A 26,850-nucleotide genomic window follows, 5' to 3' on the forward strand; every position below is an offset into this window, starting at 1 on the left:
AAATTATAGCACAGTTTCTACACTGCAGCCCTGCCAAGGCTTTGGGTGTAGCCAGGGTCTGCCACAGGAGATGGATTGCTCAGGGCTGGCTGCCCCTGGAGCTGGGTCTGCCTGGCATGTTGGGATCAGACCCCGTGATGGCTCTGAGCTGCCCAAGGCACCTCTCCCACAGCAGGACTCAGTTTTGCCTGGAAAAGCCAATCAGTTACTTTAGCACGGATGGAAGTTTGTGAAAATACAATGGCACAATCTCTGCTGAGCTCAGGCCCAGAAGCAGAGCCAAGAGTTTCCCTGGCTTTGGATAAAACTTTGCTGTGGTTACATGGAATCATGTGATGGCAGCTGATCTCTCCAACCTCCAAAGTTCTCACTCCAGGCCTCTTCTACTGCACAAAAACACCCTGAGTGTTCAAAACATCTCCCTGCTAGGGTTTATTGATAGCAGAATTATCAGCCAAGTGCTGTTGAGTAAACTGCTACTGCTGGTGTTTCTGATCCTGCCAAGGCCTTTTCCCAGCCCTCTTCCCAGCCTGCCAGCCCAGCACAAACCTTCAGCACCCTCAGCTGAAGGGATTTCAAAACAGACACAGTTTCTCCCTCCAGCCCAAGGACATCCTTTGGCCTTCTCAGCACAACATGTCACCTCTGTTGATTCTTCACATTTGGGTTCTCAGCCCAGGGAATTTAGGGGCAATCTAAGCTGGACTCTGAGCCCCTTGCTGATGGAGAAATGTGTGTCTAGAAATGACTTTAAAGGAACTCTAGGGAGAGAGAAGAGCAGGAACCTGCCAGCTGGGAGCTGCTGCCCTCTCCAAGACCTCTCCCCTGTGAGGAGCACAGCCCTGAATTTTCTGGGACCTTCTTCCTGCAGGATAATGCAGGGTAAGGACAGGCAGAGTCAGCTCTGCCACAGGGTTGGTCCTCTGGAGAGATGAAAGGGCCGTGGTTTGGTGGCCAAATGAAAGTTGTGGCTTTAAGGAAGAATTAAAGCCAGATGTTTCCAGCAGCTGCTGAGCCCAGCCTTTTGTGTCAGAGCCACCAAAGAGGCCCTGGCAGCTTCGGCACAGCCCCGTAGTGGGAACACCCTGTGATCCTGCAGGCTCTGCCACGCTGCTGGAGGCTCCCTGGCCGGCTGGGAGGAGGCAACAGGAGCTGAGGCACAGATAGTGAAGCCAGCTCAATATTTATTCCGTGTCTGAAAATATTTATCCTTGCTGATAGTGAGGATGGCAGCAGAGCTGTGGTAACCAAATTTAGCAGCTTTGGACAAAACCGGGGCCAAGAGGTGGTTGAGCCATGTTGGCATCAGCTCTGCAGGCACAGGGGAAAATGTGGGGGACAGGGACAGAACATCCCCCCTGAGCCAGGGACTGGCCTTGGACCCCTTGGGCACGTTGATGCCCAGGTAACCAACAGATAAATTTGCTGTGCAGGGAGCTCATCAGAGGCAGGGACAATAAACAAACCCTGCCTTTCTTGTGGTGTTTGTACTTGGCTGGGACTGAAGTGAGCACCCACTCCAGAGTGGAGGTAACTCAGTGAAACTCCAGGAAAAGGGAAGCTGGCTCCTCGTTTGAGCACAGTCGTGGAGGGAGCAGCACTTTGCACTGCGAGGGAGAGCCCAGACCTCGAGGCCCCAGCTCACACCCAGGAGCCATAAATCTCTCCCAGCACTGCTCCTGCACGCTCTGCCTCGTGGTTTTAACATTCACTCCTGGCTTCCTAAGGCCAAATTCCTGGTGCCCTCTGCTCTACCCCGAGGTGGAGTTTCCTCTTGCGAAACCAGCGGGTGTCCTGCTGGCTCTGAGGGCTGGGAAAGGCTCTGCTCACAGTTCAGGTCTCTGTGCTGTGGTCCTCATCTTCCTCCTGCCCCGACCTGAGTGTTGGGATGCTCCTGCTCTAGAGGAGCAGGGGAGATGCCCTTGAATGCAGCTGGATCCCTTCTGCTGGGGAATGGGGAATAAATCCATAAGCTACGCCCGAAGCAAGGAAAAGTCAATAGAGCAGAGGGAGGTTGGTGACAGGAAATCCCAGTTTTTACTGGCAGTGGCTCACATCAGATAATCTGGCTCTAACAAGAAAGAAATGGCTCCATATTCTGATTCCATGGAGCTGGCTGAGGGACTGCTGCAGGAAAGGAGCTTCTTGCCTTGCCCTTTGCTTGTTGTCAGACTGGGATGTCTCATTTGTGTGTCCACCAGCTCACTTTGCTCTGGAACACCCTGGGTAGGAGGAACAATTGTTTCTGCCATCATCCCAAACCCAGCTGTTTGGAGAAGGCTTTGGGAGCTCCTGGGCTGCCTGAATGGGGCTCAAGGGGAGCTGCCCATGCCTCAGTCACAGCTGGTGACTCACAGGAAAGAACCTGCCCGGGTATAAATACAGAACTGGCTGTTTCACCTCCCAACAGGTGACAACAGGACCTGGTCATGTCCTGGCTCGAGCGGTGTCACTCCTGCATTTCTCCCTTGGCTGACACGGAATTGTCACCCAGCAGGAATTATTTTCTCACTCCATGGAGCAGGCCTGGTTTTCCACCCCAGCCAGTGAGGCTGGGGGTGTTCCTGAGCTGGAAGTGTCCTGGTGACACTGAGCCCTTACCAGCTGGGTGTTTCCATGGAATGGGCAGAAGCAACTGCTGGGAAATGCTCTAATCTGAGCATTAGTGGTAATTTACATCCCAGCAAAGCCTAGGTCCAGGAGTCCTCAGCTCCTGTGGGATCTCAGGTGCTCAGCAGCTCTGGAAATGGGGCTAAGAACTGTTCCCTGCTGTGATCCCTCCATTGCTTTGGGAGCTCCATTTGGGCACATGCAAAATTAAGGAGCAGCTTTGGAGCTCGGGAGGTTTGTGAGCCAGGGCGATGCTTACCCTTCCCGGGGGCGTGAGTGAGGATTAAGGAGTTAATGGTTGCAAAGTGCTTTGGAGAGGACAAGTGTGGGGAAGGGGATGAGAAGGAAGAAGTTCCCGCTCCCACAATGGACCTATGAGAGTGTTGTTCAAACGCTCCTGGAGCTCTGGCAGCCTTGGGGGACTGTTACCATTCCTGGAGAGGATTTTCAGTGCCCGATGCCCCTCAGGGGGAAGAACCTTTGCTGATATCCAACCTAACCCTCCCCTGACAGAGCTCCAGCTGTTCCCTTGGCTCCTGTCCCTGGTCCCAGAGAGCACAGACCAGTGCCTGATGTGACAAACACTGATCTGACAGGGGTTTGCTCCCGTGCTGTCCCTGTGGACTGAGGTCAGGCAGCTCTTGGCAGTGAGAGGATTCAGTGTGTGAACAGTCCCCTCCCATTTATCCTGCTCCAACTTATTTATTTCTGTTTCTGATTCTTTTTCTTTCACTCCTCCATGTCTTGGAGCTGCTACCCACGGAACAGCCAAGGGCCTGCCAGCTGGGCCATGTTTGCTGGGCAGCTTGTGCTCCGTGTCTAATCTCCTCAATGGACCCTGATTATTCCCTGGCTCCGACTTATCCACACGGATCTGCCCAGCCCTAATTGCAGGTGATGGCGTTGGTGAGGTCCCTCACAGGGCAGGGGACCCGAGGGCTGGAATTTCCATCCTCCACCCACACCACAGAGTTTAATTCTCTTACCAAAACCAACCAGTTACCCCTCAATGCACTGTAATGTATTTTGTGGGTCTTTCTCTGAAGCAAAGTGGTTTCAAGGTGTGTTTTCCTGCCAGGAATCCCCTCAGAGCATTGTTCCTGTCTGGGGGCAACACCCAAGATGGGGTGTAGGACAGGATTTTGGGCTCTCAGGACTTTCACGGCACTTTGGGCCTTGCTCAGCCCTTCTGATGCCTGAGCTCAGCTGTGCCATCCCCGCAGTGGGAGCGTTGCCTGGGCAAGGCACAGAATGGACAATTTGGGCTCCAGTGGACTCAGCCAAGCCCTTCCCGAACAGATGAGCTGAACCAAGGGCTGCCTTCTGCAGGAGCCTGCCGTGGGTTCGTGCCCCGGCTATATCGGTGCTGTCTGGAGGAAATCCTGCTCCTGTCACATTCCCACCGGAGCCACGGCCCCTTCCCAGCACTTCCCCACCCGTTCCTGGCCGGGCCGAGCCCTGGCAGCCGCTCCGGCCCTTTCCGCACCTGCGGCCGGGGTCCCGGGGAGGGCGGCCGGGGTCCGCCGGCAGGATGGGGGACAGGGAAGCGGAACGTGCGGGATCGCAGCGCCGGCGCTGCCCTGTTCCGCAGTGTCCCTGCGGGATCCGCGGGGCTGGCCCGAAAACTGGGAAAATCGGGAAAAAAAGGGACCGGGGCGGCCGGTGGGGTCGGAGCGGGGTCTGACCGTGCCGGTGCGTGCGGTTTGTTGGAAGCAAAAAGCATTATGAGTTCTTTAATTAGAAAAAACAACCAACCAACCGAAACCACCCCCAAAACCCCAAATCCGAGAATTTTCCACAAGGCGGCTCATGGCCGTTCCACTCCCTCCGCGGGGGACGCCGCTTTCCCCGCGCGGCGCTGCAGCCACCGCGCCCTCTGGCGGAGCCCGGCGGGGCAGCCGCACCCCCCCCGCCCCGCGCGGGAATGGTCCGTCCCGGCCGTGCCCCGGACGCGCTCGGTGCGCCCGGAAGAGGCGGCGGCGGCGGGCGGGGAGCGGGCGGGACGGGCCGGGCCGGGCGGCGCGGCCGGAGGCGGAGCCCGCGTGTCCCGATCGCCGCTCCGGGCACCGGGGAGCGCGGGCCCGCCGGCCGCGGCGGCACGATGCTGCTGTTCGTGGAGGTGAGGTGACGGCGCCGGGCCATGTGGCGGGAGGCGGCGGCGGGAGGCCGCGCACGCCGCGCCGGGGGAGGGGACGGGGCTGACACAGCAGATCCGGGGGCGGCGGCCGCGGGCGGGTGGGGGGGTCGGGGGGCGCTCTGGAAGGTTCCGCCGGGGCAGGGGGCGGGGGAGGCGCCGCCGTGACCTTCGGGTGCCGCCGCGGCCCGGTCGTGAAGGTGACGCGGGACACGCGGGGCCTCCCCGAGGCCTCCCAGGAGCGGGCCCGGCCCGGCCTCTCGACACGCGGGGCGGCCCCGCGGGGCCGGCCCCGAGCGCGGCGCCTCGTTAATTGCGTTAATTAAACACTGGGGGTGGTTTGTGGCGCGGGAGCGGGGGGGGGTTCTGCCGTTCCCCGGCGCGCCGGGTCTGGGCGGGACGAGGAGCGCGGCCCGGCCCGGCCCTGGAGGTCACCGAGGAGGGCGGGCGCCGTGTCCGCTGTGGCCCGGGATGGGGCTTCAGCTGCTCACGGCCTTTCACGGGTTCGGCCAAGCGCTTTTAGCCTTTGCTGAACGAAGCCGGGTGGCCGCCATAAACTTTGCACCGAGTTTTGTCCCGAAACGTGCGCGGAGCAAGGAGCTGCCGGGCCCGGGGGAGGAACGGAGGGAGCCGGGTGGGCGCTGGGCTGTGTCTGCACGAGGGGTTCAGCTCGGGGGGTTCTGCCCAGGGGTTTTGTTCGGGTGCCGGGGGAGATGGTGCTGGTGGGCTCACACACAAACACCGACATGTGCTCCGTGCCTAGGAACCTCTCAATAAAGCAGTTTAGGAAACACGTTCTGTTTTTTAAGTGAATCACCTCAGTTCTGAGCTGAATGTTCCTTGGCTTCGCGAGGAGGACTAAAAGTTGTCCTGAACACGGTGACAGGCCTGGAGAATTAGAGGTTGCGGTGTTCTGCTGGAAGAGGAACTGCTGAGGCTGATGGGAGGCACGAGCAGCTGCCTCATCCCAGGCTGAGCGTGGCGAGAGGCCCCGGGTGCACGAGGCAGGTTCTGGAATGCAGGGATGGAGATGTGGACGGGAGCTGGAGCAGAGCAGGGAGCACATGGCTGCTGCTGGGGGTGGGAGCTGGAGCTCATCAGCACTCTGAGATTTTTTAGGGAGTCCTAAAGCACAAACTCAACTCTGATCTTCCTCTGATAGTGTTGGGAGTTTCTGTGATCTTCATTCTGGAAGCCTCAATAATATTTAATTTAGAGTTCCTGAGGAACATATGGACTTTCTGAAAGTTTCATTTCACTGCCAGGACAGAGAACTGGAGCTCAGAGCTAGGTGTCCTGGAATGCTGCAGTTGGATGCTTGGGAGCAGCCAGCAGCTTTATCTGAGGATCTTTGGGGATACCTGGAAAATAAGGCACAGAATGTGTGGAAGTCCCAAGGTTTTGAGGGGTATTGGCTGAGTTGCTGTAGCTGTCAGTGTTTGTTTTAGACGTGCTTGAGATGTAAACGTGGTGATTGTGCCCAGCCCTTCACAGTGTGTGAGGGGGAATTGGGTTTCCTTCAACATCCTTTAGTTCCAAATTTCTGCAGTGATGGCTGTGTAAGGGCTGTATAAGGCTTGTGCTGTTTCATACATTTATGTTTGGGGCAGGCCTTTTTTCTCCCTCTAAGCCAGGATCTGTGTTAACAATTAATAATTAGGTGCATTGGAATATTCATAAATACATCCAGAGAAATGGAATTGATAATGGCTGCTGGGCTCCACTCAGATGGGTATGTGCTCCTAATTCCATATATTTGTAATTTATTGGGGAAATGGGAGTCTGTGTGTTTCAGGTGGGTGAAATGCTGCCCATGCTGTCTCCTGGTTAGAAATCCAGGCCTGTGGGAAGCACTGAGTGCTGTTGGGCCTCTGGAGCAGGTGAGGCTTCCTGTGACCCCACACTGCCCCTGTTCACACTCCTCTGACCCAGGTACCACCTTCAGACAGCACAGCTGTGCCTTGGCTTTCCAAGGGCTGGAGGAGGCTCCTGAATGGAAAACCCTGCAGCTCCTGGTGGGAGGGATGTTCCTGTGACCACTGAAGTTACTGTGAGGTTGGGAGTTAGCAGAGCACTGCTCTGCTACCTGAAACCTGCCAGCAGCTCTGAAGGAGTTCTGTGTGTTGGTTTGACACCAACCTGTCCTTATCCAGCCTCTGAGTCTGCATCAGTCCCCTCAGGGAGGACGGTCACACCGTGTCTGAGCCCCTCAGGGTCCCCACCTGCCTGTGCCCCAGCCAGCACAAGGCTTCTCTCAGCTGCCTCCCGCAGCTTTGCTGACCTTGGGGTTTTTCCATCTGCTTACGTTTCCATTTCTGGAAAAGGGTTAGGTTCTCCCCTCACAAGTTTGGTTAAATTCTCTTTGGATTTTTTTGCTTTGTTTCTGTTTCAGAGAATCTGTCTACTCCAGGAAATCTATCACAAGATCTGAGTTAGGATTTTGGTTGCAGAATAATTTAATACTAAAATCTAATGCTTTAAAACTCTTGAGTGCCTGCAGTTTTGTTAGTTTCATTGAATCTGGTTGAGTGTAATTTAGATGTAATTACAATAAGAAAAATATCCTTTGCCATGTTTCAGAATGAGAATTTTCTTCAATAGCCAATTTTTAGGAGTTGCTGGAGGAGAATCTTTGATCCACGTTTGCTGGAAGTAGTGTGAGCGAGAGGGGAAGCTGTGCTGAGGAGGAGAGCTTTGTCAGCTCGTGGATCCCAGCGAGTGTTCCCAACCTTTGTCACTCTGTAAAGCTTTAACCTCGTCATGAAAGTTCCCGATAGCAGCTGGGAGGATCATGCTGCAGCCAATCCCACGGGCTCAGTGTTTGTAGCCTCAGTTAAATAAGCAAGAATTGATATTTTGGCCTTCTCTTCTGAAGAGCCGCTGGCCAGGACGGAGCGATTTTGCTCGTGGAGCGCAGCATGAATTTCCCAAAAGCTGATGTAAATTAGGGACTTTTTATCCTCTGCAGTCTGTGGGGTTTTGCTGTTAAGATGAGTGAGAGCAGGGCTGCATCCTGCTGGGCTGTTACAGCTCAGTGTTTCTAGCACAAGGGGAAGTGGCCCACGCTCTGTTCCAGGTGTGTGTCCCAGCCATTGTGTTCATCACTTCGTCAGAAAGCTTTTAGTCCCAATCACCTCCAGAAATGCAGTAACCACAACAAAGTGTTTCAGTTTCACTTTATCACATTTATTCCTGCAAATTACTTTAGGCCTGAGCTCAGTGCTACCCTTAGAGATGTAGGTAGCGAGGCATAGTTTATTTTTAGAAAAGAATGAATCATCTCCTGGATGTGTCTTGTTTCTTTTTGCTTTGTTGAGAAGTAAGTTCAAGGAACTGCTGGCTCTGGATCCGTGAACAGGAGCCCATGTGGGCAGGTGATGCTGCCCCAGGAGTGACCAGAAGCTGAGCAGAACTTAGTTTGGAACTGCTGAACTGCAGTGACAGCCTGTGGTTACAACAGGTTACTGGGTTTTGCTTTGCAGGTTTTGTTGGGGAACAGCTACAGAAACCTGCAAAGGGAAATACACGCGTGTCCTTTCACCCTGAACTATTTCCAGTTTCCAGCTCTGTTCCTGGGCAAAGATTAGCGGGAGGGGAAGACTCTGTTGCTATGTGGATTAAATCAGTTGTGCGTGGGGGGTTTGAATCTCAGAGCTTTGCAAAAAAAACGTGGTCTTTGTTTTGCTTCTCACATGGTTGTCTTGAACTTCTCCAGTTTTTTGGAGGCTTCTTGTTACTGAGCTGGGGCTTGTCCTTGCAGCAAACAGCTCTGGCACGAGGTGTGACCTTGGCAGAGGAATTATCTCTAAAGCTATTGCAACTGCTTCCTTATCCTTGTGCTGTGTGTTTGAGGCCTGGTAGTGAGCCACTCCTTAACTTCAGAATCCAGGAGCCTGGCCTCCGACATGCCCAGCTCGCTTATCTGTGTGTTTGTGGATATGAGCTGCATTAATGGCTTTCACCTTTTAAAGTCCAGCAAATTGCAGCAGTGAAGTGGAGCATCGTTCAGTGGCTGGAGGAACTGTTACAGCTGCTTGTGGGGTGTTGGGATATCCTGGGGGGAGAATTTTTGCAAAAGGGTAGTTTTGTTCACTGCCCTATAACTATAGTTATTATTTCTCTACATGAAAGGAGCAAAAGCCATGTTTTTCCTCTGTGTTGCTGCTGGATTGTTGGATTCCTCACCTCAAATGCCTTTGAGCAGCTCTGGGAGAGGGACCTTGAAGGACTCTATCTTGTGCTGTGGGAATGAGTGTTTCTCTGTGTCAGGTGCCAGGCTGGAGTCCTGCAGTTCTTCTTGTCTGTTTCCTTTGTAACCCTTTGACTCTAATTGTGGTCCTTGTTGCCCAGGCCCAAAGTGAGCAGATCCTGTTCTCTCCCCAGCAGGCTGGGATGGTGTGTAAGTTTGTCTTGGCAATTCAAAACCTTTAATCTCCTTGGTTACCAGTCTGAGGAAATCATTAGTGTCTGTTGATGTGTGTAAGATTCCTGGGGAATGGGGTAGGACTGGGGTAAGTTCAGGAGGAATCCTGACACAGCACAGGTGATGCTTGGTTAGCACAGATGTCACTAATTCGGTTAAGTTATACAGTTTCTTCTCCTTGACATATGTTTTTTTACCTTCCTTTCTAGGAAGGGGTCTGGAGGAGGGAAAATTTCCCTTTCTGGTGAAAGGGGACTGGAGCATTATGACAGTCAAGTCTTTAAAAGCTTATGAGTTCCCAGAGTCCTTGCCGAGTAGCCGCTGCCTCCGCTGATGTTGTCGGATGTCAATAAAGAGAGGTTGAAGGCAACACTTCTCATGGAGGTAGAAACGAAATACTTGGAAAATACCAAGGATTTTCCTGTTTTCATTAATAAAAAAAAATCACATAGGTGCTTAATAGCTGGGTAGACACTTGAGATGTGGAACTCTAGAGACAATCACTAAATTTGCCTGTATTTCCTGGCTTGACTTCTGAGGCTTCTCTGGGTTGCTCTCACTCACCAAAGCGTTCTCCTCTCTTCAGCAGGTAACATCGAAAGGTGCTGGCTTGAACCCCAACGCTAAAGTGTGGCAAGAAGTGCCTCAGGGCAGTGGTGAGGCCGTGCCCCCCACCAATGGCACAGAGCACACGTGGCAGGAGACAGCAGCAGCCCAGGGGACTCCAGCTGAGGGTGAGGAGTTGGGACAGGGGTCGTGATACGGCCCCTCCTGGGGGACACTGGGGGAGTTCAGCTGTGAGGAGCAACCTCTGGCTCTTGTCCTTGAGGCTGTCAGTGCTGATGGAGCAGTGTTATAAAGGAAGATGAGAAAGCAGCAGGTGGTTTGTGAGGGTGCTGGGTCCCAGCAGTGGGCTCTGAGCTCTGCTGGAACAGGATTCAGGGGCCCGGTGATGACCAAGTAACGCGCTAAGAGGGAGCAGGGTGCTGAATGTGTAGAAATGGATTCATGACATGGCTGCACTTGAGCATCCACTGGACCCTGTGAACAGGAAAATGAGGTCTGAGGGCCACCTGCAATCCTGGGGAGCTGAGGTACTGCTGAGAACTGTCAGGAACGTCTGTTCCTGCACAGGAACCCTGTGCAGTACCCATGGTTAACTCCTTTCCATTCAGGCTGTTCCACTGCGGTCCCATTCCCATCCTTGCCACACAGGCAGGGTCCAGAAGTAAGGATTCAGCTGGTTTCACTTGTCTGGCTCAGACTTGATCTGGGGTGTAGCTGAGGTGACTCAAAGCATGGCAGAGGATGCAGAAGATTCCCTGCAAAATGGTTTAGTAAAAGTTAGGGATAAAGAAGAGAACATTCAGCTTGCATGGCCTTGTCAAAGGTTTCTGGTAAGTCAGCAGAAGTGAGGGGAGAGCGCTGGGTTTGTGCTTTGCCTGACAGAAACTCATTTGTCTCTTCATAACAAAGTGAAGCAATTGAGGCAGTGTAAGCGATTTTCATCCCTCGTTTTTAGCAACCTCACTTTAATATTTTAAATTTCATGTGGATGGACTGGTTTTTAGATTCTCTGCCACTTTGGGGATCAATTTCAGGATCCTTTATTTACTTTTATTTACTTTTCCCTGAGAGCCTGGTGCAAACCAGATCTTCCTGAAATTGGAGAGGTAAAAGTTCTATCCAACACAAAGTCTAAGAAGTACAGGCTAAGGTTAGACACTCTCAGGTACAGCTTTCTTGAGTATTTGTTTGAATGTTGGTAGCCAGAATTTTTCAAATGGGAAATATGCTGAAGCTGACAGGAGTTTTCCTGCTGCCAGGTAACATAGAGATCTCAGAGGACAGCTGCAAGCAGTATGAAGTGATGTATTCCCCATCCTGTGAAGCCACAAGGAATGGCACAGGACTTGATGAGGCGTCAGCAAATGGAATTGTCCTGGCGACTGAAGATCTGGGATACCAAATCTATGAAGTGTCTGGTGAGTGTTAAAGTTCAAGTGCTGATGTCTGTAACCTCCCTGGAGCTGCTCTAAGTGTGCTGTGACCAAGTCAGAACTCTGACATGCCCATGTGTATCCAAGAAACTCCAGTATGGCCTCAACATGTGGCCAAACAAGTGCAAAGTGGGATCAGAGACATTTTGAGACTGTGGTGTCTGGGGGTCTTTAATCATCTTGCATGAGCTTTTCCTCTTGGTCCTACCCAGAGGGATTTATTCTTGTATTCTGCAATGAGATGTGTCCTTGCCTGGTCTTGTTGCCATGAAAGTGGGAGCTGATGGTGGATGTGGTCCCTTTCAGGTGATGGCAGCTCCACTGTGTCCACAGAAGACATTAGAGAATGTTTGAGAAAACAGCTTGAATTCTGCTTCTCCCGGTAGGTGCAGTGGTACAAACCCTTTATTGAAATCCTTGGCAAATGTCCCTCCTCTTGGCTAGATATGTACCATCACCCTGATAAAAACACAAACCAAGATTTGCTGATGTGCTGTAGGAGCCCCATGGCACCTTCCAGCTGTTTCAGTCCTGTCTGTGCAGCTGTGTCCTTGGATGAGGATGACTTTGTGCTTCACAGTCATAAGATGTTGAGATCATACACTGTGTGGCACCAGAAGTCTTTTTGGCAGATCCTTTTTGCAGACCAAGCTGTAGGGCACTAGAACTTCATTAAGTTTTTAAAATTATCTTACTCTGCTTTGTGTTGATTTGCTGGGATTTGTTCTAGGAGAGAAAATCTGAGGCTGTTTTGGTTGTGAATGGTACTGGTCAATATTTATTTAAGCCTGTAGTTATCCTCTTGTTTTGAGTTTTCTCTAAGTTCAGGATCTTTATTAGATAATATTTTTCTAACTTTTTAGAGAGAATCTTTCAAAGGATCTCTACTTGATGTCTCAGATGGACAGTGATCAGTTTGTTCCAATATGGACAATTGCCAACATGGAAGGGATTAAGAAGCTGACAACGGACATGGACCTTATTCTTGAAGTTTTGAGATGTAAGTCTGGGATTTTGGTATCTGTATCAGTAGCACAAAGAATCATTCCATGCTTCAGAGGGATGTTGCAGTCTCTGAGCTGGTTATGGTTTGTTGTTCTGGTAAATGGGGACAGGAACTTTACTGAGTAGGAGGCTGTTCCAAACTCCTGAATTCTCATTCTTTGTTCCAAGTTCCATGAGAGAGTCTGCTACTGCTGAGATGTCCAAATTTTATACTTCATTTTCAGCTTCTCCTATGGTACAAGTGGATGAAAGGGGGGAGAAAGTCAGACCAAACCACAAACGATGTATTATCATTCTCCGTGAGATCCCTGAAACTACACCTATAGAGGTAAATCAAGAGAAAGGAAATAAGGAGCTGGTACTGGTTTTGGAAGGTGTTTTCAACAGGGCTTCAAGGAGCACCAGGCAAAGGTCAGCTGGTGTTTAATTGGATTAAACACGGATATTTTTCTTCTAGACCACATCAGTAACTTTTTCCGCTTGGGTGCAGTGTCAAAATATCCAAAACAAAAACTTATTGTCATTATCCCTTCCCATTATTTACTACTGTATTTAAACCTTCTTAAGTAAACTTTTTTTCCACCAAAGCTGATCTAGCTTGGCTTTTCTGGAAGGAAGTTTGAACTGGTTTCTTTTCAGATCCAAAAATAAATCAGTCCAGGGCATAGTTTGGAATTCAGGCTAAATTTTTGTCACAGCAATAATTTTACTTGAAGTCAGACAGTTGTTTTGGCAGCAAGAAATGTTACTAAACACTTCTCATTCATTGAGCCCCAGCATGAGCGGAGCTCATTATGCCCGAGGAGGGAGGATAATAAAATTCCTCCCGATACTTGGCAAACAGAATGATTTGGTTCTTTGTTTTTTAAAGTTGTAATACATGGTGTTAGTCTACCAGCATTTTTAATGAGTTCTTTTAATGCAAACTCCGAGCAGCTGCTTGTCCCTCTCTTTACAATCTGATTATTGCAAAGCTGTCAGGTCGCCTTGACTTAGAAATATTTCATGGAATCATTGCTGTCTCCATGACTCTGCTGATCTAAAGCCACACTTTTCCTACCTGTTTCATATGAAAATATCACCAGGTCTACACAGATCTTGATTTTCTTACAAATCACAGCAGCTGTGGCTGCTCTGTTTTATCTTGGGGAGCCCAGGAGGCTGAAGGAGGATTTGTGGGTTAAGAAGCAGGTAGAGGGAAATTTGGTCAGGGGAATAAGAAAACATCCCTGGTCACGGGAGAGCAGCAGCTGAGGAGCTGGAGCATAAACTTGGGTCACTTTAGTGTTCACTGTACAAGGGCCCTGAACTTGTCTCCCCAGGAGGTGAAGGCTCTGTTCAAGAATGAGAACTGCCCCAAGGTGATAAGCTGTGAGTTTGCTCACAACAACAACTGGTACGTTACATTCCAGTCCGACACAGACGCCCAGCAGGTAAGGCTGCCTTCCTCTGACACCCCAGCTTTAATCCTTCCCCTGCTCAGGGAAAGTGCACTTGTGCTTCCTGTAGCTAAAAGAAATATTTATTTACTGATCCCCTTTTTGTTGTTTTAAGAGATTACTGGCAGATTCTGGTTAATAAGACCAAAGGTGGGAGATTGTGGGGTTATAATTCCCTTGCCTGGCTCTTGCCTTGGCATTCTCTGGCCATGACTGGCACTAGAGTCCTGAATTTGAAGTGTTAATGAATTTAGCTGGGCTGACAGGGAAGCACATGACTGCACATTTGTGTTAAATCATGGAACATCCTTTGGGAAGTATAACTTTATCAAGATATTCTAATGTTGTTTGTTTTTTTTTTTTTTTGTATCTGCAGGCATTCAAATACTTAAGGGAAGAAGTGAAAACCTTTCAGGGCAAGCCAGTAATGGTGAGGCTGCTTTAGCTGCTGTTTCTGTTGGGATTGCATGGTGTTGTTTCTGTTTGGATGATGGTGACCATTTCTGGGGGGTGATCCAAGGGCTCAGCAGTGGGATTGTCCATAACTCTGGCTCTGGAGGCTGAAACGTGAACAAGGTCATGGGGAGCTCTGACAAATTACAGTTCAGTGGCTGCTGGTTACTCACAGCACTGTTCCCAGGGGTGGTGAAATACATTCCTGTGCTGGCTTCCCTTCTCCACTTGCCCCAGAATCTGGGTTTGCAGAGCTCAGGAGAGGGATTCCTGCCACTGTGAGCCTTGAGCTGGCTGCTGCACAAAGCAGGCTGGAGCAAAGCGCACGCACTGTGAGGGGAGCTGTCACGATTGGAGTCTGGACAGTTCCTACATTGATCTTCAGTTTTACAGATCAGCCAGCTAAAGCAACGTGTGTCCTTGCCCTTATCATGCTGTGGGAATACGAGCTGGCCTGATTTTATCAGTTTTTATTCATAAACAGTAATGAACCTTCACATCCCTCCAGCAGGCAAGAAAGATTCCACGTTCTCCTTTTCTCCCAGCTGACACCTGGTGTGATTTGCTGTCTTGCAGGCCAGGATAAAAGCCATCAACACGTTTTTTGCTAAGAATGGTTACCGGGTGGTGGATTCCAGTGTGTATCCCCAGCCCGTGCAGACCCAAGCCCAGTTTGCCTCCCCCCTGTTTATGCAGCCTGTATATAGCCCTCAGCAGTACTCCATTTACAGCATCGTGCCTCAGACGTGGTCTCCGAATCCTGCACCTTACTTTGAGACACCACTGGTGAGTAACAGCTGAGAAGGGGGGGAGCCCAGCCCATCGGGGGTGATTTGGTTAATAATCACTAGGGTGAGTGGGTGTTCCAGGTTTCTTGGTCAGATCCTTCTGTTTTGTGACACTGATGTCTTGATAAAGCAACACTGTCAGAGGAGCTGCCAGTCTCACCATTGGCTGCCACGTATTTCAAGGAATTTTGGTGTGAAATTCCATTATTCTGCAGCTTGTGTTACTGGAAGAGCCCATAGCTTTTCCAGGAATGGGGGAACTCTGCTAAAGCAGATGCAGACTGTGAACCTGTGGAGATTTGGCTGGAGCAGTGAATTCCCACCCCAGCAGATGCTGTAGTCCAGTGTGAAATTACAGCCATGAGTAACTGCTGAAGCTGATCATTAATCTGCAAACGTTCTCTTTGTAGCTCAGCCACTGAGACTGTTGTGTCTGTTGCAGGCCCCGTTTCCCAACGGTGGATTTGTGAATGGCTTTAACACACCAGGATCATATAAAACAAATGCTGCTTCTCTGAGTATAGGTCGCCCATTCCACAGGAATCGGTAAGAGAGTTCTGCCAGGGGTTTGCTCCTGCAAAACTTGCACTGCTGAGATCCTCAGGTGTTCCTTGCATGCCACATGCAGTGTGATGGGATCACATTATTTGTTTTATTTTATGAAATGAGTAATGTTTTTCAACTTTACTGAAAAAATGAAGTAGAAGGTGGCAGCTTAAGAGCCTAAAATAACAGACACAGTGCTGGAGAGAACCAAGGTAACTCCTTTAAAAGCCTCAGAGGAATTTTTGCAGACAAATAAATAACTTCCTCCTGAGGTCATACTTGTAATTATGTTTGTTATACACAGATTATAAACTCCTGCAGCACAACATAAGCCTTTCCTGCTGGGATCAGGCTTGTGGAGCTGCTGGTTCCTGCAGTGGGAGTTGCTTGTCCTGATTGCTGCGTCCAACTGCTCGATGCTGGGGCTGTTCCTGTAATTTATTTGCTTTATCCCCATCTTTCCTGAGAGCTGTAAGGACTTAGCTCAGATACAAACACTGGGGAGGAGGAAACACTTTGTATTGCCAGAGCAATTGCTCTGTGAACACAATGGAGTTGTAACCTGTGTGTGGGGGTGGGAGTTGTTTGTGTGCAGCACTGGGCTGGGATCATGGGAATTGCTGTTGGTATTGTTAGAGAGATCAGTCAACAGCTGCCAGGGCTGTGAGTGGGTTTGTGGTGCAGCTCAGGTCTGTGGCTGTTGGCAGAAGGGGAACTTCAAGCTTTGGTCTGTGGTGACTCAGCAGAGTCTTAACCCAGACTGTGGAACTGGGAGCGTCACTGCCTGGAAGATGGAGCAGCTGCTCCAGTTGCAGCCGCTCAGCTCCAAACTCACATCTTGACAAAGCTGGTTTGGCTTTTTTTTTTTTTTTTTTTTGCTTTAAATTGTGCACAATCTTGAAACCTGTAAAGCTCTCAGGTATATGGACCCTCATGGAAGTCCAGATGCTGCAGCTGTGCAAGAACTGTGGTATCCAAGTGCTAGCACCTTGAAATGCCTCCTTGTACATCACATCTGCATAATAACCCTAAGCTTTTAAAATCCTGGTGGTGTAAAGGCTTCAGTTTGTAAGACTGGAGTGCTTGAGGTGGCAGCTTTAGGGTGAGTGCGTGCAGGTCCTGCCGGCCCAGTGATGATCAAGTATCGCGCTAAGAGAGAACAGGTCACGGTTGGGGCTGGGCAGCCTGTGCTCCCTGCTTGTCCTTCCTCCTGCTCTTCCTTCCTTCTGCTCTCACATGATTTCTCCTCCTCTCTGCTCTTTTTTCCCCCCTCCTTTATTTTTCCTTGTCTTTTCTGCTTTGCTCTTCTGCCCAGACAAGACTGTGGCCTTCTCAATGACGGTTAAGATTATGAGATCTGAGGGCTGAACGGTGACTTGAGAGTATGCCATTTTGAGAACAACTTGGACAAAATGGAAGAATTCAGTTGACTTTGCTCCACCTCCTCCCTGTGGTTGTTGCTGATGGGAAACTAAAACTTTATTGGGCCCTTAAATCTGGTTCTTGAAGCTGGGAAGTGTGAATTCATCTCTATTCAGCAAATCTCCTCTTGCCCTGCAGAGCAGCTTGTTTGGAGAGTTCATCCAGCTGCTGCTTTTGGGTTTCTGTCCTGGCCCATTAAACCTGGTTTGTTTTGTGCTACAGACAGTTAATAGTTAACTGCTGGAGTTTTCTCTGTAGCTAAACATTTGTTTAAGCCACTCGTATTTATTTTGTGCTGATTTGTTGCAACATTCTTGTGGGAAAGGGAGATGGAGGAATTGTACTTTGGCTGGCACTAGGAGAGTTTCTTCTGATTCCATGGAATGTTATAATGAGATTGTTTAAAAACAGCAAGCGTGCAAAATCCTCCTGCTGCCCTTAAATTATGAGATGTGCAGAGTTTACCAAAGGAGAGAGAATTTGGGTTCTTGTCTTTGATCAGTGCTGCATGGAAAACCAATGAGGAGCAAAAGTAGAAAATAGTTAAAGACACCTAAATGCTGCTCCAGAAAACTGTTCCATATTGTGCTGGATCTGAACTTTTCTGGAGAATTCTGCATTTAAGACCCTGAGCCTGAACTTGCAGCAGCCCTGAGAGTCAGAGCTGTGTCTGTGCTCAAAGGAACCACAGCTTTAAAGCTGAGTAATCGATAACGGGGTGGAACATTTGGGGGTTGGGAGCTGCAGAGTCAGTGCTGGGGGTTTGGGAATGGGAGCAGCCAGGCTGAGCCTGGCCGTGCATGGAAGGACTCAGCTGCCCTGGCCTGATCTGCCATGTTCAGTCACTCCTGGCCTTGTGGCTCAGTTCAGTTTGTTTGCCTGTGGCCAGATCAGTCTGTTCCTTGGCCTTGGCTTATTTCTCCAGTTCCATTTCCAATGCCCTGTGCCAGTGCTGCAGGCTCAGACAAAGGAAAAATTCCTCTTTGGGTTCTTCTGGCTCTTCTCTGACCCCTGGGTTTTGGGATTTTTTTTTTAATTGTTTGAGGTTTTGGGGCTTTTTTTCCCCTCCCAGGTACCTTTTGGGCAGTGATCTCAAACAGGAGTTCTGGTGCTTGCTGACCTGCTTTTCTTGTCACTGTGAATCAGCTGCAGGTGGTGGTGGCTCTGCTGTGGTTCCTGAGCACGGGGGTCCCACAGCTCCTGCTCTGCTGTGGTTCCTCAGCACAGGAGTCCTACCCTCCTGCTCTGCTATGGTCCCTCAGCACGGGGGTCCCACAACTCCTGCTCTCCTATGGTTCCTCAGCACGGGGCAGTCCCACAGCTCCTGCTCTGCTGTGGTTTCTCAGCACAGGGGTCCCACAGCTCTTGCTCTCCTATGGTTTCTCAGCACAGGGGTCCTACAGCTCCTGCTCTCCTATGGTTTCTCAGCACAGGGGTCCCACAGCTCTTGCTCTCCTATGGTTCCTCAGCATGGGGCAGTCCCACAGCTCCTGCTCTGCTGTGGTTCCTCAGCACGGGGCAGTCCCACAGCTCCTGCTCTGCTGTGGTTTCTCAGCACAGGGGTCCCACAGCTCCTGCTCTCCTATGGTTTCTCAGCACGGGGCAGTCCCACAGCTCCTGCTCTGCTGTGGTTCCTCAGCACGGGGGTCCCACAGCTCCCGCTCTGTCCCTGCAGGGTGAAGCCCCATTTCCGCTCGTCCAGCAGCTCGGAGCACCCGGAGGGGCCGCCCGGCGCCGGGGCCCTGCCCATGGGGGACCTGAGCAGAACCAGCTCCAGGAATTTTGTCATGGAGCGCCACAACAGCTCATTAAGTGGGCACCAAGACCAAGGGTATTCCCAGAAGGATTCTCCCACAGCACAGCTGGAGCAGAACGGCGACTACGGCGTCGGCAGGGGCAGGTAAAGGGCTGTGTCCTGTGTGTCACACAGCAGCTGGGACTTGGCTCGTGTGAGCCAAAGATACCAACCATCAGCACAAAATACATTTCTGTAAGGAGCAGCCACGAGAAAAGTGGTGCTTAAGTAAATCAGGAGCAGTAAATGCTGACCTGGGAGCAGGAATGGTTCCAGCTTCACTCTCCAGCTGGTAGTTAATCTGACAAACAGCTGGCAGTAAGACAGTGAGGTGTCTTTATTTTAAAGTAACTGATTTGTTTCCAGAATTAAAACAGCTGTTGAAGTAAAGTTGACATCTGTATTGGTGTAAATAAGTGAATCCTCAGTTGGGAATTTGATGCTCCTCAGTATTTTAAGATTAACTGTTTTTATCTCTTTGTAATTCAGGGTTTAGACACTTGAAAGGGCAGATCAGTGAGAAATCAGTCTAATAAGTTTATTAATATAAAATAATTGTCCCCGTGCTCGGTCAGATGCTCATGCAGGGAGCTGAGAAAGAGGAGCAGTTCCCATATTTACTCTTTTCCAACTTCTTCCAAAGTTGGAGCTGTGGCCCCTCCTGAGGAGGGAGAGCACCCCAGAGCCATGTGTGGGGAAGGCTCAGCAGGCAGCTGTGCTGCCCCCATGCAGAGCAGTGCCCACTGCACTGGCTGGATGCACTGACTGCTGTTCTTGTATTTAAAGGAGGAACGTGTTCAGAGGTCGGAGGAGACGGGAGGACGACCGGGTTTCAGTAAGTTCTGCTTCCCTTTTTGCAGGGAGTCACACAAAGTGCAGAGTGTTGGCTTCTCAGTTATTGAATGAATGGCAGAGTCCTTAAATCCTCAGATTACATTGGGGGCTTACAGTTTTCCTAGGAAGTTCCTGACACTTGCTCAGGGCTTTCACTGCTGTGTCACAACTCCAGTAACTTCTGTTTTCCCTCTCCAGAGACCTCAGCCTTCAGCAGAAACAAAGACTCAGACACCAAAGTTTGACTTGCTTGCATCCAATTTCCCACCTTTGCCTGGAAGCACAGCAAAAATTCTGGGAGAGCCTGTGCTGGAGAGCAGGATGTCTGACATCGTTAAAGGAGTCTGCAAAGAGAAGGTGCCTGCTCCTGTCTCTGTTCTCACATGGGCATATCTGGGTGCTGTGACTCCCTTTTCCCTGTTAAGGGGTTGGTTTGTTAGAGCCACGTATTCACTGCTTTAATCCCAGACCTCACAGTGCATTTCCCAAGGGTTTTTGTGGGAATGCAGCTAGGGCTGGTGCAGTTATGAGTTATAAACTCGGTGGTGTTTAGGAATAAAATGAGCAAAGGAGGAATGTTGGCTGTTGGAGTAGGAACAGTTGAGTGAAGTGTGGGTAAGGGATCTCACCAGATGAATCCGTTCTTTGAGCTGGTAGGACTGAACACTGACATTCTGGATGACCTGGCCTTAGTTCTGGTTTTACCCACAGCTTGTTTTGCCCATATAAGGAGGTATTGCTTTAGAGGTGATGATCCAAAAGAAGTAAGATTCCTGTCATCAGGACTTGAGCAGCCTTTGGGAGTACCCCACTTTCTCAGATGTCTTACAGTGCCATATTGTGGAGCAATTTGAGTATTCTGTATTTTGCAACTTTTGCTCTGTGTGCAGGAAAGCAAAGACTCCCTGTGCCCCTGCCCTGCTCCTGCTCCTGCTCCAGAAGAACAAACACCCAGCACTGCCCAACCGCCCGTGCCCAGCGTGAGCTCCCCAAGCCAGACTGAGCCTGTGGTGCTGAGGTATGCAGAGAACATCTCCCACCAGTGTCTAGCAGTAATGTTGGGTGGTATCTTCTCCAGAGGCCTCCAGATGGAAAGAACAGATCATGCTGGGGATGGCTGTGCTGTTCTGTTCTGCACTTGTGACTTGAAAGCAAGGAAATAATCTCTGAAACCTGAGTGTTGGTAGGTTTTAATTTGAATTGTTGTTGGTTTATCAGCATGGTTCAGCCAGAGAGCAAACCAGAAGAAGTGTCTGCTCCAGAGGACGTGGCCAGCCCGGCTTCTCTGCCGGCATCCGTCTGTCCCATCAGTGCTGCAAAGCCACCGAGGACAAACACCTCCTCACCTTCTGCTCAAGCAAGTGCAGCTCCTGCTCTGTCAACACAGGTAAGGCCCAGAGTAGGGAATGGGAATGACACAGGGGGCGTGCTCCAGGTTGTGCACCTGGTGGTGCTCCAGGTTGTGCAGCTGGTGGTGCTCCAGGATGAGCTGGTGGTGCTCCAGGATGAGCTGATGGTGCCCCAGGTTGCACACCTGGTGGTGCCCCAGGTTGCACACCTGGTGGTGCTCCAGGATGAGCTGATGGTGCCCCAGGTTGTGCAGCTGGTGGTGCCCCAGGTTGCACACCTGGTGGTGCTCCAGGATGAGCTGGTGGTGCTCCAGGCTGTGCACCTGGTGGTGCTCCAGGATGAGCTGATGGTGCTCCAGGTTGTGCACCTGGTGGTGCTCCAGGATGAGCTGATGGTGCTCCAGGTTGTGCACCTGGTGGTGCTCCAGGATGAGCTGATGGTGCTCCAGGTTGTGCACCTGGTGGTGCTCCAGGTTGTGCACCTGGTGGTGCTCCAGGATGAGCTGGTGGTGCCCCAGGCTGTGCACCTGGTGGTGCTCCAGGTTGTGCACCTGGTGGTGCTCCAGGATGAGCTGATGGTGCACCTGGGAGCTCCTCTCTGCTCGCTGTGCGTGTTGCTGCTGTTGTGCCGTGGCTTTGTGCCTGGTCTAGGCTGGGAGGCGGCTGTGGTGCATAAACCTCACTCTTCTCCTTGCTCCCAAAGGAGCCTCGCAAGCTCAGCTACGCCGAAGTTTGCCAGAAGCCCCCAAAGGAGCCACCTGCAGTCCCCGTGCAGCCTCTGAGGGAGCACCGCACCAACATCGTTGCCCCAGCCAAAAATGAAGAGAATGGTACGTCGGAGAAGGCTCCGGAGAGGGCTCCTCACGAGAGGCCCGAAGGGAGAATGAAGGATTACTGCGGGTTCCGCGGCAGCGGAGCTCCCAGGGGAGCTGCTGGGAAAATCAGGGAACAGAGGCGCCAGTTTGGACGCAGATCTTCGCCTCAGGGAGCGCCGCGCCGCGCGGGCAAGGAGCAGTTCGTGCCACCCCGGTCACCAAAGTAACGCTGGGCCAGCCAATGATTCTCTGTTTCACTTGAGCTGTGGACTAAAGAGCAGCAGAGAGACTGAGGAGGGAAGGATTCGGGAAGGGGAGTATTGAACTGGAGCGTGGCTTGTGTGGAGAAGTTGTGGAGGGTCCCAAAATTCATCTCTAAAAGTGATTTCACAAATGCTGGAGGATTCCAATCACTATAAATATAGAGATTATAATTTTTGTATTTTTTGTTTTTAATTTGCAGAGGGTTTCCTGCTTGAAATCAGCTTTGGGATTGTGAAAGTAGCGTTTTGACAAAGTGAAAGGATATGAGTTGACAATTAACCTGTCCCTCGGTGTAGGAGGAAAAGGATAAGAGAACATTATTTTTGGAAAAAGCATTTCTGTAAAATTAGAACTTTTTTTAACCTATTTAACGTTTGGCTTGCGGGCTGGTGTGTCTGCCATGGCCTGGCATTGCAGAGGCCTCTGCAGCAGCATGAGCGGAGCGAGTGCAGCCAGACCTGTTGTCATCACGTAGTCACTGATGATGAAAACTGAATGTACTACTGTAGTGTAACCCATGTGTTTCCAGCTTGAAGTAGAGACTCTTGACCTTACTAATATTTCATTCAGCAAGCTTTTTAAGGTATAAGTTTTGCAGGATACTGGATTGTAGATGAGAGTGTGTGGACAGCAGAAATTGTCTCGTAGACGCAGTGGAAGGAGGCAAAGGGAGCATGTGAGAATCTTTATTATGCTCTTTATCCTCGCCTCCTTTTGAGGGCAACTCCTTAGGTTTGGGGTTTTGTTTGTTTGCTTTTTCCCTCTCTTGTTACTTTCTCTTAATTTCTTTATTACAGACTTTAGTGCATTTTTCTTGGTGTGTTTTCCTGAGGCAGCCCCAGGGTAGGATGGGCGGGTGGCTACACAGCACCTGGTGTTACCTGCACAGGTAAGGAGCCTGGAATTCCAGCTGCAGGTGCTGAATTCTGCCTTGCAGGTGGGAACTCTGGGCACTCACTGTCATCTCTGGATCACTGGGCAGCAAACCAGAGCTGTGGCTGGGTTTTCTCTGTGCTGACTCTGGAATAGGCTGTTGGCTGCTGTATTGCCAGAAATCAGGGTTTAGACTCCTGGGAACTTGTTGTTTACAGCTGATGTCATAGCAACTGACTCTTTTTAACTGTTTCAAGTGGAGCTAAAGATGCAGAGTTAAGGAAATCCCCTCTGGAGCAGTGGCTCCTTGCCAGCTGTGTGCTGACTGAATTTGCAACACTATTGTGCGGTAAGTGGTTAAGTTTCAGGGTGATTAATGACCGAAATAGGAACATTCAGCGCATTAATCTGCCAAAATCAGCATACCAGGGTTCAAAGTTCTGTATAAAGCGTTAGGGAAAAGTAGCTTCCAGCAGTAAGAATCACATCTTTATTTTTTCCTCTTTTTTTTTTTTTTTAGTGAATAGCAAGTGTACAAATTTAAAGTTGTAAGTTGTGAACACTGGAAAACTCAATTGTGATATATTCCGTAACCATCTTAGTAATATATGCTCGTGTTGCCATAGAATGAATGTAAGTGGCAGTTAAAATAACTGTGAAATTTTTCATCTTCTGATTTCTTAGCCAGATAACCCTTGGCGACTTGGGCCTCAGTAGGATTCTCTATCAACTGCTTGGAGAACACTCATATCTATTTTTATAAATATATATATAAAGCCAGAGTTGTCATTTCTCTAACTTATTATTCAGCTTGGCAATTGCTTTGAGTTGATTCATAACACAATATAATGTATTTATGCAGTTAACTGTTCATTTCTAGGCGTGTTACAAAGAGAGAGTCAGAGAATCATCGAATGGGCTGAGTTGGAAGGGACCCATAGGATCATGGAGTCCAACTCCTGGCCCTGCACAGACACCCCCAAAATCCCACCCTGTGCCTGGGAGCATTGTCTAAATGCTTCTTGAGATCAGACAGGCTTGGAGCTGTGACCCCTTCCCTGGGGAGCCTCTTCAGTGCCCCACCGCCCTCTGGGAAAGGATTTTTTCCTCATCTCCCACCTCAACCTTCCCCAGCTCAGCTTCCTGCCATTTCCTCGGGTCCTGAAGTATGTATACATATATATATTTATATATATAGATATAGATATATATATATGTATATATAAACCCCAAAATCACTATTCACTTTGAAACTACCTGTACTGGGTTTGGGAGGTTTTTTTTTTAATTTAGTGAAAAAAAATCGTTGATCACATCCACAGTTAGGGATTCTTACAGACCCTTCTCCATTTATTTTGATGATGCTACTCTTGTTGGAGCGATAGGGAAGTTTAAATATTTAGTGTCAGAGTCCTGAAATGCAGTGAATGCAAAGTTGAATTCGTTTTAAAGGCTCTAAACAATTCCTGCAGCCAAACTGGAACAAAACAAGCCTGTGTAGGGTGGTTCATGGCTGTCTAGGGGAGACGTGTTCTGGGAGGTGGAGGGAGCGTTGGGATGCCGACAGCTTTGCCTGTTTGGATGAGGAATTGAGGGAAAAGGGGCTGGTGCAGATGTGGCTCAGAATTCCTTGATCCAGTGTCAGTGACTTGCTTGTGCTGAGAGGACCCGAGTGGTGAAATGGAGCTTTGCCATGGATCACATGAGGGAAAACCCGACCAGCCGTGGCTCCATCTTCCTCCTTGTGGGGTGTGGGAAGGGGGCTCTGTGGGTCCTGGGTGTTTCCAGCAGCAGCAGCAGCAGCAGCTCGTGCCTCCTGTGCAGGGGATGTAGGTCAGGCTGTAACTGTTGGCTTTTCCCAGCATATCCAAACCTCTCTCAGCTTAGTGCACTTGGAATGATTCATTTCACACCTGCGTGCAAGGATTTCACCTGAGCATTTCCCTTCCACCATTTCCAGCTGTGGTTTGGGGTTTGGTTTTGTTTTTGGTTTTTTTTTTTTTCCTTTCTGTTCTTTTCTGTGCAGGGGGAAATTCCCAGTTGGATACAGAGGCTGTGGAGCTGTGTTGGGGTGGGAGTTCTCCTCGGCACTGGGACCTGGCAGGGACTGGCTTTGCCTTTTCCTCTCGTGCTGGGCTGGGAAGGATTTTGTGTCTGTCCCCAGCAGTTTGCCAGCTGGGCAGACTGGGGAGGCTGGGCCAGAGGGGTGGTTTGGAACCAGACCCACAGCTCCTGGGTCCACGGGAGCTGCTCCCTCTCACCTGGCTCCAGGTGCTCTCCAAGTGCCCAGAGCTCTCCGTGTTCCCTCTGGGTGTACGGACACAAACTGTCCTGCTCTGCTGATGTTAAAGACCAGGAGGTGCAAATCACACCTAACTTTCAGTTTTAGGAACTGTGACTTGTTTTCAGAGTTGTTGACTTCTGTTAGGGACAGAAATACACTCCCCAGTTCAGGTCTTTTCCAAATTACTGCGTGTGGAAAAGATTGGGCACCCTCTCGTGCTTCTGCTGGGGAGTGAAAAGAAGAAATTCTTTGCATGTGATAGTAAAATTAAAAGTGCAAAAAGTTTTGTTTCTTTTGATTTCTAACATTAAGTTAGTTTTATAGTATCTTACATTCCTGCTCTTGTTGTTTTGTTGGTTTTTTTGTTTTTCTTTAATTAGCCTGGCACAGTATGATGGTGCAGTTTTAGCTGTAGGAAAAAAAAAAAAGTAACCCACTATTAACCAGAAGAGAAAGATGATACTGTGGCAGATCAGTAGCAAATAAGTGACTTAATCAATGCTTTACTGTAGTTAAATAGCTATGGCCTTACTACTTTGTCAATATCAGCTTAATTGTCTTGAAACTGTCTGCGATTTTTACTGTTCCCAGGTGAGTTTACCTGGGCTGAGATATCTGGTATGTACAGATGATATTTTAAATTTGTAAAATGCACCATTGTATTACAGATGATGCAACAGAAATGCACTTCGGGGGGAAATGGCTTCTGATGAGTTTTTTTGTAAATCCTTGATTACTACAGATATGCAATAGAGTTTTTGTTTCTAATTTTGATATTTCCTTCTGAAACGTAAGATTGTTGCCATTAATCTGAATGATTTATCATGCTCTTCTTTGCGTGTATATATTCCATATAGTCTGAGCTTCCTTTAGGATGGTACATAATTTTGGGTTGTTGTAGTATTTTAGTTGGCTCTTCTCTTCAGTGCCTTTAGTGTAGGCACTTCAAGAGGTTCATTGAGTCTGTTTTTAATGTACAGTTGGGAGGACTTGAAATGGAGTTAAAGCAACTTATTTCTGAAAAAAAAAATCCATCAGCAAACTAACCTGTAACAACTTTAAAATTTTATATTTAAGAACCAGATGTTTATTTTTATGGAACTTCAGTTATGGATACAGTTTCCAAAAAAAAAAAATGCAACTTCAAATGTAAACAGACTGTGCATAAATGGGTTTTGTTCTAATTTTTATAGAATACAAAATATTCAGATAATATATTGAGCTCGAGTTACTACAGACATCTTGTTCCTCCCGGATGAATCCAGCTTCCCCTTGGCATTGACGATCTCTCTTCAAAGTGTTAGGAAAGGAGAAAAAAGCGACTTATCTGGCTTTTAGACTGTCTGTTCTGGTTTATTCCTGTTGTCAAAATGTCCAAAACAAAATTTGTGTAAAGTAGGTTCATGCTTTAAGTGTTCAAATGATAATACATGTATTTGTATTTGTTTTTGACATTGCCAAGGTGCTATGGGAAATTGAAATAACAGTTAGAAAAATAAAGCTGATTTAAAAGAGAAAAAAAACCCACCAAAAAAAAAAAAAAAAAGAAAACAAACCAAAAAAAAAAAAGAAAAAAAACCCTTAAACCACAAATCCATGAGCTCTTACTTGTGTCTGTGGAGGGTGAAATGGTTTTTAGTGCAGGTTGGTGGTGGGGGCCTGAGAATGGGGGTGAAGGGGGCCCAGGGGCAGGAACGGGAGCAGAACCAAGGCTGGGGCCGGGCCCTGGAGCAGAACCGGGACCGGGGACCGGGCCTGGGGGCCGCACCGGGGCCAGGGACGGGTGGCAGGAGCAGAACCAGGGACTGGGGCTGGC

At 49.5% G+C, this 26,850-nt stretch overlaps 1 protein-coding gene across 4 annotated transcripts; it reads left to right on the top strand.

Moving 5' to 3' along the window:
• Positions 1–4,632: 4,632 nt before the first annotated feature.
• On the top strand, positions 4,633–26,481 carry LARP4 (La ribonucleoprotein 4). Of its 4 annotated transcripts, XM_066567783.1 has the most exons (17): positions 4,677–4,729; positions 9,377–9,551; positions 9,754–9,901; positions 10,994–11,152; positions 11,474–11,549; positions 12,031–12,167; positions 12,397–12,500; positions 13,495–13,605; positions 13,988–14,041; positions 14,641–14,850; positions 15,295–15,398; positions 18,496–18,720; positions 19,402–19,450; positions 19,648–19,806; positions 20,340–20,467; positions 20,668–20,836; positions 21,502–26,481. In XM_066567783.1, the coding sequence occupies exons 2-17, from the start codon at positions 9,501–9,503 to the stop codon at positions 21,838–21,840; spliced, it is 2,223 nt and encodes a 740-aa protein (XP_066423880.1). In that variant the 5' UTR covers positions 4,677–4,729; positions 9,377–9,500; the 3' UTR covers positions 21,841–26,481. The 4 variants fall into 4 exon arrangements, with proteins under 4 accessions (XP_066423881.1, XP_066423883.1, XP_066423882.1 ...); XM_066567784.1 differs by lacking the exon at positions 9,377–9,551 and having other exon boundaries at positions 4,633–4,729; XM_066567785.1 differs by lacking the exon at positions 9,377–9,551 and having other exon boundaries at positions 4,654–4,729; positions 9,757–9,901.
• Positions 26,482–26,850: the final 369 nt, after the last annotated feature.

The sequence above is a fragment of the Molothrus aeneus genome, chromosome 30, assembly GCF_037042795.1.
Source record: "Molothrus aeneus isolate 106 chromosome 30, BPBGC_Maene_1.0, whole genome shotgun sequence".
Lineage (NCBI taxonomy): Eukaryota > Metazoa > Chordata > Aves > Passeriformes > Icteridae > Molothrus > Molothrus aeneus.

Bases quoted from the DNA above. Each gene is read 5' to 3' on its own strand.
- LARP4 (XM_066567783.1), top strand. From the start codon at position 9,501: ATGTTGTCGGATGTCAATAAAGAGAGGTTGAAGGCAACACTTCTCATG. The intron at 13,606-13,987 runs GTAAGGCTGCCT...TTGTATCTGCAG, and splicing joins CCGACACAGACGCCCAGCAG to GCATTCAAATACTTAAGGGA. The intron at 15,399-18,495 runs GTAAGAGAGTTC...CTGTCCCTGCAG, and splicing joins CGCCCATTCCACAGGAATCG to GGTGAAGCCCCATTTCCGCT.